This window comes from Sceloporus occidentalis, unplaced genomic scaffold (assembly GCF_023333645.1).
Source record: "Sceloporus occidentalis isolate IW3139 unplaced genomic scaffold, rSceOcc1.0.p SCAF_127, whole genome shotgun sequence".
Lineage (NCBI taxonomy): Eukaryota > Metazoa > Chordata > Lepidosauria > Squamata > Phrynosomatidae > Sceloporus > Sceloporus occidentalis.
The window spans coordinates 2269605-2286328 of NW_028317107.1; the positions used below are offsets into that span (position 1 = coordinate 2269605).

Below are 16724 nucleotides of genomic sequence, written 5' to 3' on the forward strand. Positions count from 1 at the left end.
TGCAAAATGCTGATACTGGTATGTTCCTCCATTTAGAATGGAAATGAATCATAATAAGACTCAAGACCTAAAAAAGGAGATCCTTCCTCTACGGAGATAGAATTTAATATCCCCGTATTGTAGCTCATTCAGCCTGAATCGCTTTTGTGCTTCAACAAACCATGATTCCATTGCTACTTCTGTCCCATATTCTTACTAATTTAGACAGTTGGGTTCTCCAACTTTCCTTAGACCCACATTTACATGACATCCCATGAAAGCCACCTCATCGCGTGTCCCAGGAAGGTGAGCTTGGTGGGATCCAAAATAAGACTAGAAATTTCCCATCAGATCTGCCCCATCCGTCCCAATTTCCTTATATTCCATCCAAGTGGGTGAATCCGAGGATGGAACTGGCTCCTTAGTTCTATCGCCAGTCTACAAAGACCTTCACAGTTCATTGGTATGAGTTTGTAGAGAGTTTTCTAAGTTCTGGAAAGTCAACAGTCTCGATTTATATCTACTTTAAGTTCAAGTGTCCTCAGTGCCCAAGGACCTCAATCAGTAACAAATACAAAGCCCTAACAATGTTTCATTTAGAAGGTTGTGATACATTTTAGCAGCTAACATATACAGTAGGTAAGAGTCTCCTAATCATTAAAGACCACAGAGACCCTGAAGTGTCACCAACTTTAAAAGACTTCTAGACCAACAGTGAAATTAACTCCAAGAAAAAAGGGCTATTGTTTCAGTATCCGAGAAGGTGTAGCAATCCGCGGAAATAAACAAGCTGTTAAGATATTGAAGATGGCAGTCAGTTATTTTAGCGATAATCATGAAAGGTGATAGTTGCCTTAACTTATTGTCGGTTCCCTGATTGATGTGGAGCTCCGCTCCACCGTTCCGGATCATGGATTATAACAGATTGCGAGTGTCACGGAAAAGCTTTTTACCGGCCGAAATATATTCATTTTCTGTTCCTTAGCTGACATTTACAAACCATGTATATATCTTTATGACGTTCCGCTTCACTATGAATCATTCTCCGAAGATCCAGAACTTTACAAAGAGCTGTAAAGCGGAGAATGTTATTTTGTATCTTAACACGGGGTATTTCTTCTCCACTTTCTCTAAACTGATTTGTTAGAAGTTCTTGTTAGAAGTTAAGGGATCTCAACTCTGCGGGAGATCTCAGCTGGTCGCTTCCAGGTTTGACGTTCTCTGCGTTCTCTATCGTTGGAGATGTTCCTAGACCCCGAGAGGCCTTACACAATACACCTCTTGACATTGGTTGGTTTGGATATTATAGAATTTGATGGTAAATAACAATCCTCCGGCCCATCTAATCTGCCCATATCAAAGGAGAATGGTCTGCCAGGAACATTAGAGCCATATCAGCCTTTAGTAATGAGAACACTCGATGTTCCTGGCATTCCAGAACTAACAACCCTCGTTTTGTTGTGCGGTAGTCAATCATTTTCATCAACCTAGTGAATCCTGGCCTAAGCAACAGGTCTGAGGGGGGGGCAGAAGGTCTCCCTTTTGCCTCACCGGGGGTTGATAGCCCTCTTGGGCAATCAGGCCACCTAGTGTCCTCCTACTCAACGGGCTGGTTACGGGGAGATCTTTGATTAGACTGCATTAGAAAGCTCTGTGCAAAACACATGTTGTTATAAATCAGGTGTGTGGTCCTGAAATTCTGCTTTTTATAGGAAAAATAGCACAAAGCCTCACGTCCGTAAAATAACAGCCAAGATCGCGGGGAATCTCATGTACATTTAGCATAGCAAAGCATCCATCTGTCCTAGGGGTGGTTGGCTAAGAGTACTGCTGCTTCCTTCTAGAGGAATCCACATGTAACGTAACACGAGGAGGTTGCCCTGAAATAGGTGCACCCTACACCCCGTCCTGTGACCCTTTTTCTTTCATGTCTGTTATTATTGAAGCCGCAATACCATCTGAGGCCGTCTAAGAGACTTGAGTCTGCTGTAAACTGAGTATTTGACATTCATAAATTATAACCTCAATTTCTCAAGAGACAGTCTGGCCTCCAAGAAGCTGACGCCACCAGCCCTTTCTCTTCTCAAGCTTTTTGTATACTGAGATGTGACATTTACCCCCTCGATAAAATCCGTGCATTGTAAATTTCTATACGTCAAGGATCTTTGTGGAGTCTAACTTTACGACGCTCTTTCTTTCTTTGTCTCCTTACAGCTGAACCCGCAGATATCTTGAAGGTATTAGATTTTCACAATTTACCCGACGGTGTCACAAAAACAACGGGCTTTTGCGCCCACAGGAAGTCTTCCAAGGGACCAGATGTGGCGTACCGGGTGTCTAAGGATGCCCAGCTTAGCGCCCCTACGAAGCAATTGTTTCACGGTAAGAATACGTTGTTGGGTTATCTAATTTCTGATTATTCCAAAGACAGGTGACCTTTAGCTTAACAGCTCTATGTGGAACGTCTCTCGAGTGTCCATTATGACTCCTTAATGTCTCAAGAACATAATCCTCTGTTGTCAGGACCCTACAAATTCCAAATGCCTGCTCCTTCCCACCCAGAGACGCCTATAAATAACAATGCAAACCATAAGAGGCGTTAAAGGGAGCGTTCGCGGGTCCAGGGCCTGTTATTTGGACGCGTGGTGGTCTTGGTGGAATTGAGAACGTTGGAATCCTTGCCTCCGGAATGTCAATAGAATGACAGGAGAGCTTAGATCGCCGAGATGCGTCTGGATAAAACCCCATTGTCTTATCTGGTGAGACGAGGGGGGGGGGGCGTAGATCGGTTCCTGCCTGATCCCTGGTAATTCGGCAGTCATTCAAACCTCTCTAAGCAGGCACTTAGTCTATTGTGGGACGCCCGGGAATTCCCCCGAAGGCTCGACTTAGCAAACTTTATGAAATTAAAAGGATTTGTCTTCATCATTTCTCTTATTGTAGTTTATGAAACGCCTCCTGGAAGCGATAGCCTGTAAGGACTTTATGAAAGGTGTTTAAATAACTAAACCACTCTAAATGCTGTTAATGTCTCCCTGCTTGAGCACAGGTGAATTCATTCATGCACCTACCTATAAATGAGCAAATAAAAATGTAGCAACGTCAATATAATGCATGATTAATGAAAGTCTAGATATTTCTCTCTTGGATAAGACGCAAGCATTTGGGTTGAAAGCCTCCTCTCCAAGACATCTGTTGGACTTTTATTGGGTTGTTCGAGGACAAGACTGTAAAAACCCTACTTAAAACGTGACAGTTTTGCCCGTTTATCTGTGCTTTTGTGCCAAATTTAAAAGCCCTCGTCAGAAAAATACATTAGTGTAAAAGTTGAGACGTAAAGATAAAGTAAAAACACATGTACGGTTTACAAAGCGTGGCCATTCTACATCGGTAGGTGTAAAATCTTACAAAATCTTTAAAAAAAAATAATAATTCAAAATTTAAAGCTGCTGTTCCACCTACTCCACTGAACGATTTTGGAACGAAATAGAGACATTGTTTCTAATACTAGTAAATGCCCAGCTTCTTTATAGAAATAATTCTTTAATCATGTAAAATTTCGTCTTATTCATAATTTTTGCCAGGAATGCTCAATTGTCACATGACACAAAGGTGAGCACTGATAGGACAGCACCTTTAATAGGCCGGTCTTCTTCAACATAGATAAAGCAATGTACTGAGCAGTAAGCATAACCGAGCCTAATCACAGCTTGCTGATCTAGAAAGTATTTACGATGCTCCTGCCAGCGCTTGCTTTTATTACGGGTTCTGCCATCAAACACGTGAAACACATCAAACACATGATTGGTTACTTTCTGGCTTTTTTGCTCAAAACCAGCAAAAGCTGGTGGATTTCCGCTGTGTAAGCAACGTTTTCTCCAATTACATTAGTGAAGTGGGCATTAGATGGACTCAGAGCCAGACCGGCGATCACTTTAAGGCCACCGGCCGCCTGATGGCGTAAGTGTGACTGGCGGCTGATTATGCGCGGTCGCTCATGTACCATGACGCCACACGCTCCAACACCCGGTCTGCTGGCCTATCCAGGTCAGAATGGAACCTTTTCCAGCCTTACTCACTTACTCTGTGTTTCTGGATCTTTTCTTCACAGATACCCCATTTCCAGAAGATTTCTCCATTTTGGCCACTGTGAAACCCAAAAAGGGAAGCCAGTCCTTCTTGGTGTCCATCTACAACGAGCAGGGGACACAGCAGATTGGAGTGGAGCTGGGCAGATCCCCTTTGTTCCTTTATGAAGATGACATGGGGAAGCCAGGACCCGAGGACTACCCTCTGTTTAGAGGCATTAATTTGTCTGATGGGAAGTAAGTTTGCCAAACTATTTTTAACTGTGACCCAATTAATTTGTGACTTAATAATTGTTTATTTTGTTGACGATAACCCCCCAATATTTAATCTTATAGAAGATTGTTACTTTCACCAATATGTGCCATAGATATCCCCTCCCTTAGTCTAGTAAATCTAAACTTTGTCCTCTAGAACTCCTTCTTGAAAGCCATGCCATGTATCCACCCCACTTTCCCTCAAAGGGTATTTCCTCATATCACCTCTTAATTTTCCACCCCCTGGCCGTCCCTTTTGTTCTCCCCATCCATCTTTGGTCCCCCCGGAATGGAAGTTCTTCTTCTATTGCACCGGCATGGAACCTTTAGAGGAGTATTTCAATATTTGGAATATGCTGAGAATTCCTCTTTTGCTTTTCCCAGATGGCACCGAATAGCTATCAGCGTTCAGAAGAAGGAGGTAACGCTGATCCTGGACTGTAAAAAGAAAATTACCAGGGCTTTGGCCAGAAGCGACCATCCCACCGTAGACACCAACGGCATCGTCGTCTTCGGGACCAGGATATTGGACGAGGAAGTGTTTGAGGTAATTTTGCCTTTTATGAGCCGTAGCGGAGGAAGTCGGCCCCGTTTCAGGCACAGCCAGGCTGATGGATTTTCCAGTTTGTTTATGCAGTTTTAAAACAAGCTGACTTTGGCCGAGCCGATTACTGAAACATGTCCCATCGGAGAGAAAAATCTCCTCCTTACTGCCAAGAATTGTACCAAGTGTTCCAGGTAGAAGACATACCGGAGAGCCGTAATCTCTGTAGCCTATTAAGTAACACAAGTAGGGCTGTTTGAGGCTCTGTGTAGGTTTACGTACATTTTTTATTACTAGTATAGGATTGAAAATATGTTTTTCTTTTATAAAGGAGTTGTTTTTGCCCCATAATATAACGTTTTCAGGCAGTTCTCGCTCTATTATCTGAGCCCCAATCTACTAGACAAACACCCCGACTCCTTATCATACTGCCTGTGGGGAACAATAGAATGGCTCAGTCTAATCAACCAGTCGGACTCGCTGGGTAATGAAAGTCTATGGAGGAACGGACTTCATTAGCATTGACATAAAGCATCAGCTCAGTGTGGTGAATAGGGAAAGCCTTTTCCGTTTTCAATCTGTATTTTGTGCAACCTTTGAATTGAAAAGAACTTAACGTGCATGCGGTCCATGCTTGAAAAGGAAAGATATTCACTCACATTTATCTCTGCTGATTCATGTGGAGATCGGATATCAAACCAAAGGCTTATTCTGTTTTAACAATCCTTTTTAAACTAATACACAGAATATTCTGGACGTAGAATTGTACATTTTTGATGTTCTGCCTTAACCTTATTCTTGCGTTTCTGGATTTTGCGAGGCATTTGTCCTATACATCTGCTTTCCATCCCCAGCTATAATACCATCCGATGCTCTTCATTCCCGTTGCATAAATATACAGATTATAAATGATATTATAAATCTCTTAATTGACATTAAAAGCTTTATCCAAGATTACGTACACCCTGGAATTCTAGATTCTCCAATAATTCTCAATCCAGATCAGCTACAGTGTATCCCGGCGGGAGACCCCGCTGTATACGACCTTTTTAGAAGTTGTAGAATTGATTGTGTTGAGCGAGTTATTCACCCCGGAGCTTTTGCCAGACTTGATCTCACCTTTTTTTTTTGTTAAAGTAAGTTTTGGAAAGCCAGGTAACAGAATAAATGTATGACTGGGCACGGAACGTCGGAAAAAGAGAATATTCCTGCCAGCGGCTCTGAGCGCTCGGCGGGGTAACAGGCTTGCTGGTTTTCATCAAAATGTTTGAAACAGCCAGGTTTCTTGTTGATGTTAGAAATGACATCCTTGTTATTGGAGAAGCTTTCGAGATCGTGCTGCCTGTTAAATTACCGTCACGTTGCAGTCGTTTTTAACCCATTCAAACCCAAAATAGAACGTTGTATCTTTACTGGATGATCATTGCAATTTTCTAAAATGAATTGGACAAGCGTATAGGCGGGGTGGGGGGGAGTGCAGAATGGATGAGTAGATACGTAGAATCTGCCGAAAGATCGGCCCCCATTCGGCCCCCGTCTATTCGCCCGTTTTTCTTGCTGTAAAGACTCAAACCTTAATCAGTCGTTGGTCTCGTCTTAGATTCAGGAGCCGTATGTCTATCCCATGCATGTTTAATACCCTCACTGTATTACCCTCTACCACTTCTGCTGGGAGGCTGTTCCACTTATCTACCACCCTCAGCATCAGTCAGAGCTCTGTTAGTTTTACTTTGTCTCCGGCTGTGATCAGTTATTCGGGAGACTGAAGCGCATCTTCTGGGACTAACAAGTTCTGTTTTGCGCTGTTATTTTAAGAGGATAAAACACACAACCCCCCCTTGCTTATTCAGCCCCGGTACGGTGACAGCCCGGGCAGAGGTCCAGCGCCTGGAGGAAAAGCCCGGGGCGGAATAGACAGTCAGCTCTGAGCGCAGATGGGATTCTGACTCACAGATTCAGACTTGATTATGAATGTATATGAATGTATATGTTCCCGTTAACAATCCTCTCCTGGGAGGCAAGAGTAGCTGTTTAATGTAGGTTCTTGAGACAGCTGTATTTTTTTTTTGCCCCGATGCCCCTTTTTCCTCCCCTGATCCCCCTCTTTTCTAGGAGGTGAGAATGTTTGCTGGGTGTGAGGGTATCGCAGGGTTCTACGGCCCTAAAAGCCCCGATAATGTGTATAGAAACAGCCGGAAACAGCTTTATAAATGAAACGGTGTAACTAAAACCCATTATTCTTCTTCTAAATGCCCCACTCGGTTACACCAACAGCTACCAACAGTCCACAATCACATAAAAAGTCACGGTAAAGCCCCACTCCTGGTCACGCCTCTAACCACGCCCTTATTCCAATGAATATTTTTCTTAATTTTAAAACTCTGCAAAATACAGAATTATCTGTGCACAGAAACGATTCCAGAAATATGCCACGGTCCCTTTAAAACTGCACGGCGTCGCTGACCTTTAACTTTTTTTATGTCAAACCATATAATACGCTGATTGTTTGCCTGCTTTGCATTTTGGGGGCCCCAAGAAATGTTCTTGGCGTTCGTCTTCTGAACTTTACAGCTAGGAGTACGCATCGTACGTTTCTTTCCATTTCATGGCATCCGACCAGCAGATGGTTTGGATTAAGTCGGTGCGTTTTACGTTCACATCTTGTATCTCCGACATAACCCTGGATACACTGTAAGAACACGTCGTTCGCTAATCGCCTGCTTAGATTCTAAATCAGAACCCTGTTGGCAGCCAATGGGAGGCAAGCGGTTCAGAGATTCGCTACCCGCTGTTTATTATTATCATCGACACAAAAAGAAATCAAAACATGATGCTGTGTGTTCTAAAAGTATCAGGACTCAGTATTATATTATACTAAAATGCACTAAAAGCACTCCTTAAAAAAAATATTGCACGATTTTTTTTTTTTTTTTAAATTCTTCCCTGGCCAACTTTGACCGTTTTGGCTAATTGGTAAAAAAAAAATCTGCTGATGTTCATTAAACATATTTTTTCAAATTTCTATATTTTTTTATATATTTATAAATATAAATATAAATATACCGGTATATATAAATATATATATAGTTATATAATATATTTTATGTAATTTTTTTTCTCTTCTTCTTGAAAACCTTAAATAATGGGTTAACTGCTAACTTATTCATATAGAAACCCATTTTTCCTGTAGTTTTTAAAAAAAAAAAATCTAGAGAGGGTCCTCTGAGCCCTAATCGGATCTTGGCTTACTGCCACTGCGGGGGCTAGAAAGAAAGGCAAAGAAGACCAGACTCTGAAAATTAATGTCTGCGTGGGAAGTGGACCAAGCCGGAGTAAAAAAAAAAAGTAATAAACTTTATGCATAGAATTTTATTTTTTTTACATCAAAATAAACCAGTTAATCACACATTAAAACAAATTAGTCCGGCGGACCTTTAAGGATCTTGTATCTACCATTGAGATCTGGAGTCTGGCAATCATCCTGGTGGGTTTTCTAAAAATCCTCCCCTCCTCCTTCAAGATGACTCATTGCATAAAAATGTCTGAACAAGTGCAAATATTTTAATTTGATTTGTTTTGGCCGATGGGAACTTGTATCCAGGGCAGTAGAATCCCGGACTGTCTTTATGTTGGTAAAGCGTCTCATTAATAACTAATATGTTAACTTTGCGAGCGGCTTAGTTATCCTGTTGGAATGTTCCGAATGGAATTTTGCGATATGCCCATCACGGTTTGTTTGGAGAGGTTTGTTTTTTTGCCAAGAAGAATTCTTAGAAATTTAGAACAGCCCTTCCCGAAACACTGAATTTCTGAATTATATATATTTATTATATTTATAATTAATTAATTAATATTATATTTATTTGGTTATAATGTCCAAAGTGAGCCATGTTGTCCATACATTGCATCATGTCATTGTATTTTATTTTTTACTTTAAAATTTCCTATTCTGTTAACATTTTTTAATGAGGATTTGTGGGTCGAATATGGATAATTCTGTATCCATCTCAGAGATGATAGAGTTGTCACACCTTTGAGTGGCTCTCCATAATCTCAGAACAAGATGCGACATGAGCCTTCAAGACCCACAAAGGTCCTTCAGATGAAGAACAAGTCCAAACAATGACCTACCGTTTCTCGCTACCCTATTGACCATCATTCAAGGGGACCGTTTGGTTCCATGGAATGACAAGGAAGAATTAGACTTGTTAGGAGGTCCTTCAGGTTGGAAACAGGATAACCCTGTTTTGTGTCAAATGCATAAACCAGCAACCCAGAAATATTTGTGGTGATTCCCAACGTTCATCCCACATCAGCTGCCTAAATAAGGACATCTCTGTTAACGCCGCTGCCAAGACAAGTCACAGACTAAAATAACACGCAATCCTTTTAAACAGGAGAAAACCATTAATTAACCAGTTACAAGTTGTAACTGCACAGAAAATATTTATTACTATAAGACGAATACCAAGCTGAATAGTTCCATAATAAAATAAACATTGTCGCATATTTGTGTTCTTTTGAAATCGGAACGATGCCAAGATGCATCGCTGTGTCTTGTATGTTCCTGTTAGATCTTGTCCACGTGGAGGCAGACCTGTCACGTTTCCATTGGTGTGTTGCTTCTAATTAAGGATGGGCTCGCTTTCAGGTTTTTTTTTTTTTACTTTTGATATTGCGGGTAATAAATAATAGTGTTGGGGAGATGATGATTTGTGGAGGTGGGGGGGGGGGGGACGACTTGCAGCTGAGAATTCCGAGGGGCTCTGTAAGATCCACAATGTGGCACATAAAAACATGTGTGCGTTTATCAAGTGTTAGGAGCACAAGAGGCAGATGGGGGAAGAAAAAAAGTCAAAAATGTTGGAATTATAGAATGAAATGCTGAAACATGGAGGAGGTTAAAGCAAGCATCTGTGGCACAATAAATATGGACATAAGAGAATAAAGTTGAGGTTATAATAAACCCTTCTTCATTTAAAAAAAGTTTTAGTGTGGGAAGATGTTATATTTTCCGTGCTTGAGGCACATAAATCGATAATTCATAAATCCTAAGGCCATGTGTCTTCCAGCCAATAGAAAAGGGCTTCAATGTAGGTTGAACTGATTGGACTCAAGGCTTAACTTGATGGACCAAGGCTGAACCTGATGGACCAAGTTTGAACTTGATGGACCAAGGCTGAACTTAATGGACAAAGGCTGAACTTGATGGCTCAAGACTGAACTTCATGTATCAAGGCTGAACTTGATGAACCAAGGTTGAAGTTGATTGACAAAGGCTGAACTTGGTCCACCAAGGTTGAAGCTGATGGACTTTTGCCCTTTCTTTCAACCTGAATTATTATGCTACTTTGTAACTTGTTCCAAACAAGCATGGTATGTTTTTGCCAGTGAGTCAGTTAGGAAGCTCAAGGGACTTTCCTGGTCAACCCACAACGCAAGTGTCCTTGCACTGGGATCTTGTGTTGTATCCCAAGTTTTCATCTCAGGTTGAATGGAAGGACCATAAAGCGTATGTTTAGTTGAGATCTGGAGGAGGATCAAGGATTCTCCAACCCACTGGATAACCAGGGAGCACTTTACACAAGTGGGTGCCTTGGGGGTATGGAACAGGGTCCTAAATGGGACTTTAAGTTTAATCACCGAACAAACTTTGCTTGAAAGCCTGTTGCATTCGTTTTTTTCATGAATTTTATTGGCTTGTTGGAAATTTCCTGCCGAAGGAAGGCCTTTTCATCATTGCTCGCCAGGACTGGCATACCCCATGCATAAAACCAAAATCCCTGGTACATTTAATTAAAATATTTTATAGAACAGCCTGGAAAAAATGTTTGGGGACAGAGAATTATGTCATAAAAATCTACATCATGAATGACTCAATGCGGAAACATTACAAAGTGTCACTGCCGCTGTAAATGACTCACCATCAAGGTCCCCTCGGCACTAAAGAGTTCTCTCTCTCTTTTCAATTTTTTCATTTTTCGTTGTTTTTTCCATTAGAGAGATAGCGATAGACACACATAAAGCATCTGTGATGCTGTCACATATTCCAACTCGCCAATTCAGGACCTAGCAGGTCAGACGAGACAATGGTCCCTATTCATAGCGTCCTGCTAACCACTGAAAGGCCTTTAGTTAAAGGGAGATGTGACAGTCGCCCAGAGAATGCAGCCCCCTCTTCTTCCAGTGTCTCTGATGGAGGTGCAGATATATCACTGCCATTGTATGATGTTAACGGTCTCGACGGTCATAAATTTGGCCGAGAAAAAAATTACACACAAGGCCGGAGCGATGTTGTAATAAACTCAAATGTGTCAGACAGAATTGATACATTGTTTCATGGGTTCCACTGCAGCTATTGTCAGTGTATAAAGTTGGGATTGTATTTTTTCAGTTGTTCTACTATTCCATTAAAAAAAATCTATATCCATTATCAACATTATAGACTAGAATTCTGGGTAATGACGAGATAACGACCACTTTACCTTTTTGAAGGTAAGTGGAACAGCCTTCCAGCAGACGTGGTAGGTGTAAATACAGTAAGGGGATTTAAATATGCATGGGATAGACATACGGCTCCTGCATCTAAGACGAGACCAACGACTGATTAAGGTTTGCGTCTTTACAGCAGTTTAAAGGGGCAGACTAGGTGGGGGCCGAATGGGGCCGATCTGCCTGTAGATTCTAGGACCTCCTAAGCACTAGAGATAAGCATGAGCAGACAGATGGTTGTGATTGGTATTGCACCCAAACATTGTATACATAACGCCAAAGTATGGTGAAAGGGATTTTATTTTTTATAGGAGATAAAGTTGGCTATAATTAGACTAAAAGAAATATTTTTTTGCGAAAAAATATACATTTCTGAACTTCTATTATCATTTTAAATATTTTTTCTTATAAATATGAAGAACAAGGTAGGGTTACATAATTACTCGATGATATCTTGTCGAACCTTCCAACGGAACGGAACAGTTTAGAAAAATTATTCCTATGATTAAAAAAAACATATTATTTTGGCCTAAGAATCGCAGTTAAATTCTTAAGTCAAAGAAAGCAAGAGACAAAATTACATATAATTATTGTATAAAGGGAAAAAAAGGCAGGAGGCCCGCAATTTACTTCTTTGTTGCACAAAACCCAAAGCTGTTGCCAGACAATAGAAATGTGTGCAAGAAAAAACAAGCCTTTCTTATTTTATAGAACTCAATATCTTCTAGAAAAACATATACAAGGCGTTCCGAATGAAAGAGTACATACAAGAATAATAAGAAGCTTTATATTAACATCATTATTGGCCTATATATATTCTAAATCCAACTTTAAAATAAAATTCTCCCCTTAGAGATCCTTTCAAGTTGCAATAACGTGTAAAATCTTTAAATAAAACTCAGGAGCCGGTTGTGTGTCACACGAGAAAATTCCTTGTGTCCGTGGGGCCCCCGGCTAGTAATATCGTCCATGTCTGTCGAGACATTTGAAGGCCCACCAATTGTGTTGTCTGTTTTTATTGGTCTTTATTATAGCTTTCTAAGAGCGAAGAACCCAACGGTTAAGTATTTATGGCCAACAGCTGTTACAAAGGGCATAACCGAGGTCCATCACTATGCTGTCATAGACACTGGTGTGTCCACCACCAGGTGGTCATGAATAGGACCTGTATCTACGGCTAAAAGGTCACATTCCAGAGAGCTAAATGGTTCAGAGCTAAAGCCCGTTGGCTTTTGGTACATCTGCCTGTCTTTGGTGTAAATTTTAATCCGGTGAAATTTTTGATTATTGGATTATTAAGAAACTAAGGGCAGTTTTCAACTTCATTCAGCATGTAGCTCTAGACTTGAAGGATCAATAGACTTATAGAGTGCCAGTAAATCCATCCATTAGCGGACCCTGGAGACCACAAAGATTCAGCTGCCTTTGGGTTTATGTTTTTGATTCTTTCTTGCCTCTTGTTAGCTTTCATTCAAAGTTCACAGGTTGGCATTCTTCATAAGAATAATCTGTTTCGATCTTTCCGCAACATTCTCTTTGGAATCCCATCAACCACCACGGCACGTTTCCAAATTCAGCCTCCGGACAGACTGAAATAGGAGCCAGCTAGGTTTTCACGCTTGCCAGACACCTGGACTGATATTTACGTACAGAACGTAACATAGAACCCCCCCCCCAAAAAAACTTTTTTGTCTTTGGCCCGGTTTCCTCGTCTAACCGACACTTGGGAAATCCATCAAGTTGACTTAATGGAAACCCAACCATTTTTACAGACTTCTGTCTGTTCTCGGCATAGAAAACATAACATTAACCAAGAACAAAATAACTATCAATTCCTCCAAGATCAGCACAAAGTGAGGAGATATGTGGAAAATACTAATACTGTCATAACGGGAGCGAAATTTAATCTACCATCCCTCTCCTTCAGAAACACTCTGTGGTCACCTCTTTAACATTCTTCCTACATCTGTTTCCAATTTCGTTTTTGTGGACAAACATGATGTTAGTCCTAAATCCTCCCCCCCCCCCATTCTCTTTCCTTATTTTTATTTCCCGTGAAAATCCTGAATTCGCAAAATCGAGTTGTGGGAAGAAGCCAAAGTCATTTGTCCTTCTTCAACGGGTCAAAACAGACAATGGCTTTTGAGTCTGGTAATATTTTCATGGTTGGGTATGAATGGGTCATAGAGCCAAACAGTCCCTTACCAAATATCTCCAAAGCAAATAAAATAATAGATTTATTGTTTTTTTTCTATATGGAGCCATATTATTGATCTCATAAGGCTATCCCTTCACTCCAGGGGATCTTTTAAAACAAGATTATGGGTTTAACTGTAATAGCAGACCATGTCGCAATGGAACGACACATTTATGGCTTGAGGTTTGGACATTGGAGACATTTTTGTATAAAATTCTCCTTCTCCAATCCCTAGTTCTTCGTTTTGTTTCTTCGAAAAATATGTATTTCTTGCTTTGTTTCATGTTGGGAAGTGAAACATTTTCAGTCTTTGTATTCAGACACTGATTCATCCGTGGGCATCTTGCCTAATTGAAGTCTCATTCTTGCCTGAGTTTGTTTAATCAACAGTTCCAAGACTTTGGGAGGGTAGAGCAACTCAACCGCCCACCCCCTTCTCCTTAACTCGTTAGTACTTCTATCTTCTGCTTTGCCTTTCATCCCGTCTTGGAATTAAGGAGCTCGCTACAATACCCCGTTCGGTTTATTGCGGGTTTCTGTTACAGTCTACAAATAAATGCTGCTGTGAGATGGTTGTGGCTCTCGGCCAAAAATTTGCTGCTCGAAACGAGTCCCTCTCTTTCAATTTAGGGATCTTCGGTGCCCGTTTTAAACAGGGGATATTAAAAGATTGCTGATATTATTGGCGTTGTTCGGGACAAATTTATCGATGCGTTCAGCCTGAGCCTCTTCGTATTCTGGCTCTTTCCATGAGAATTGGGACAGAATTGTTGTGTAATATTAGTTTATTGAGTCGCTCAACCCTGAAAAGTATTTTGACCTGAAAAGAATATTTCCTCTGGGCGGCCAGTGGACCTCCATTCCTTCGTAGGCATTCTGTTTACGGAATCTTAAGATTGTGGTTTAGAATAATGATTCATGTATTTTTTTGTTAGATATCAACCAACACAAATACATCGAGAGTGAAATTTTAAGAGAGAATTAGTTTTTTTTTTACTTTGCTCACAAATATTTTTTGGTATTTTTGAAAATGTTTCATTCAGTAGCCTTCACAATTATTTTCATTCCTAACTTGTGGTCATTAAGCTTCTGGTTCTTATGAAGTGTCTGCAGAGAAAATGTATCAGGCAATGACCCTAGGGCATTATCCTGGTGGGGTAACTCCAGTGACCACATTGCCCCAAGTCTAGGTTTGATAGGTTTATCAATATTTAAAATTTTAATTATAAAATAATCATAATATATATATTTAATTTTAATAATTTTATAATTAAAATGTTATCATTCATTGTTTTGTGTTTTAGTTTTTATCAGGCCTGGCTGGCCATTAATGACGACTGGGCATTTTTTTTTCCACATAAAATTTAAGATATAACCCAAATGACACCTGGCATTCAGATTGTTTGCTTGGGTTTTACCCACCAACGCATGAAGCAAGCGTCCGTATCGCTCGGTTTCCATCCATACCTCGTCTTCTTGTGTCTGAACTGTTTTTTAAATGTTGCTGACTTTGTAATTGATGAATATGTCATAAACACTGAATAAATTCGCATGTGCCGAATCCTTTTATTAGCTTGTTCTTTATAGCTCGGAAGTGCGAGAATATATCTACCCTGTCAGAAGACCTAGGCAGCTAATGTGATGATTAGTGCTTCTAAAACCAGCTACATCATCAGCACATGATGGGGTAGAGAGAAAAGGGTAATAAATATTATTAATGCTCTGAAGACTTTATATATGTCCAGGCTCGCTGTAGATTCTGCTTCGAATCATTTCAATTAAAGTTCCGACCGTGAGAGCAGTGTAAAATTATTTGTGATTGCAGCAACAAAGCTGAACAAACAGCACAAAATTGCCTACATGACAAAAATGCCTATAATCAATTTACACTTCTTCTTAAATACTAAAATCTCCTCTATGCAAGAGGAGTTACACATGTAAAAGCGTACAAACACTGACGTAAAGTGTTTAAAAGGCCAGGAACTGTTTCCATGAGACCGAGGGAAGCAGTTATTCTGTGCACACTTCACTTCCTGTTCTTTGCTACTATATAAGAAAAGGCCACAGGAAGTGCTCAAAAGAGTATGTGTATCAGAAATTGCTTCCCCCAGTTTTATGTGCAGCCGAAGTGTGGGAGTCTGCTGGCCCAGGCTTTTAATAAACGTTTTTAAGCCGTATCTTGTTTTTTATGTTTCGTGCGTTGATGATATTGCTAATTGTATCCGTTCCTTGTTCCTGTGTATACTTATGTTTGTAGTTTTTGCTTATTGTAAGAATAACCCTCTAGCACAGCCAACTGTATCAAATTATTATTTTTTCCTTTATTTTAGGGAGATATCCAGCAGTTCCTCATTGTATCAGACGCACGAGCGGCCTTTGACTATTGTGAACACTATAGCCCTGACTGTGACACCGCTATCCCAGATGCCCCTCAGTCTCAGGACCCCAACTCAGATGACTATGTGAGTATATAACAAACAGTATCAGAGACATTAGCATTACATATGGGATAATTTTACTTTTTAGCATATTTTACTAATAAGATTTTAATTATTCCTCCCCGTTTAATGTATATCTCTCCTGCTGTTTTTATTGCATTTTTGGTGTAAACTGATCCACGCAGCCTTTGATTGGATAGGGGAGGAATAGGCGAAGTAGCACCAGGACAGCAAATTCATTGACCTTCTAGTTCTGCCACTTTAAACCACAGATATAAATAAGTATATAATCAATAAATACGTAAATAATCCCTTAATTTTAAACCAATAAATTTTGGTTAGATTTAATAATTTAATTTCACGTTAAACTCGGCCTTGCGTTGATACGTTTTACGGGTCATGTGACCGCTGGTGCTTGTTTTGCAGTATCAAGAAGCAGTAGAAGGGGAAGGAGAGGGTTATTACTATGAATATCCATACTATGAAGACCAAGACGAAAAGGCCGTCACCAGCAAACCCGCCAGTGAAAATGCAGAAGTTTTAAGGCCGGAGCCAGAAATTGAAGAGGTACATAAGTTGTGCTCCTTCCTGATTAGTCATTCTATAATTGCCCAAATACCGCAGGATTCCATGGATTTTTCTACTGTTCAACCAATGCTATATATTTTTGTTCACGAGTAGCGTATGCAACAATGTTTCTACTTTCTTGTATGTGGTCGATGTCTTGCTGG

The 16724-nt window shown here is 40.4% G+C and overlaps 1 protein-coding gene across 1 annotated transcript in view; it reads left to right on the forward strand.

Moving 5' to 3' along the window:
- Positions 1-16724, forward strand: part of LOC149281839 (collagen alpha-1(V) chain-like) — an 84416-nt gene that overhangs the window by 22216 nt on the left and 45476 nt on the right. Inside the window, exons 5-9 of the mRNA XM_089498984.1 lie at positions 2194-2361; positions 4091-4304; positions 4707-4869; positions 15886-16017; positions 16420-16560. Coding sequence (XP_089355110.1) covers positions 2194-2361; positions 4091-4304; positions 4707-4869; positions 15886-16017; positions 16420-16560 — 818 coding nt within the window. The remainder of the gene's footprint in view (positions 1-2193; positions 2362-4090; positions 4305-4706; positions 4870-15885; positions 16018-16419; positions 16561-16724) is intronic.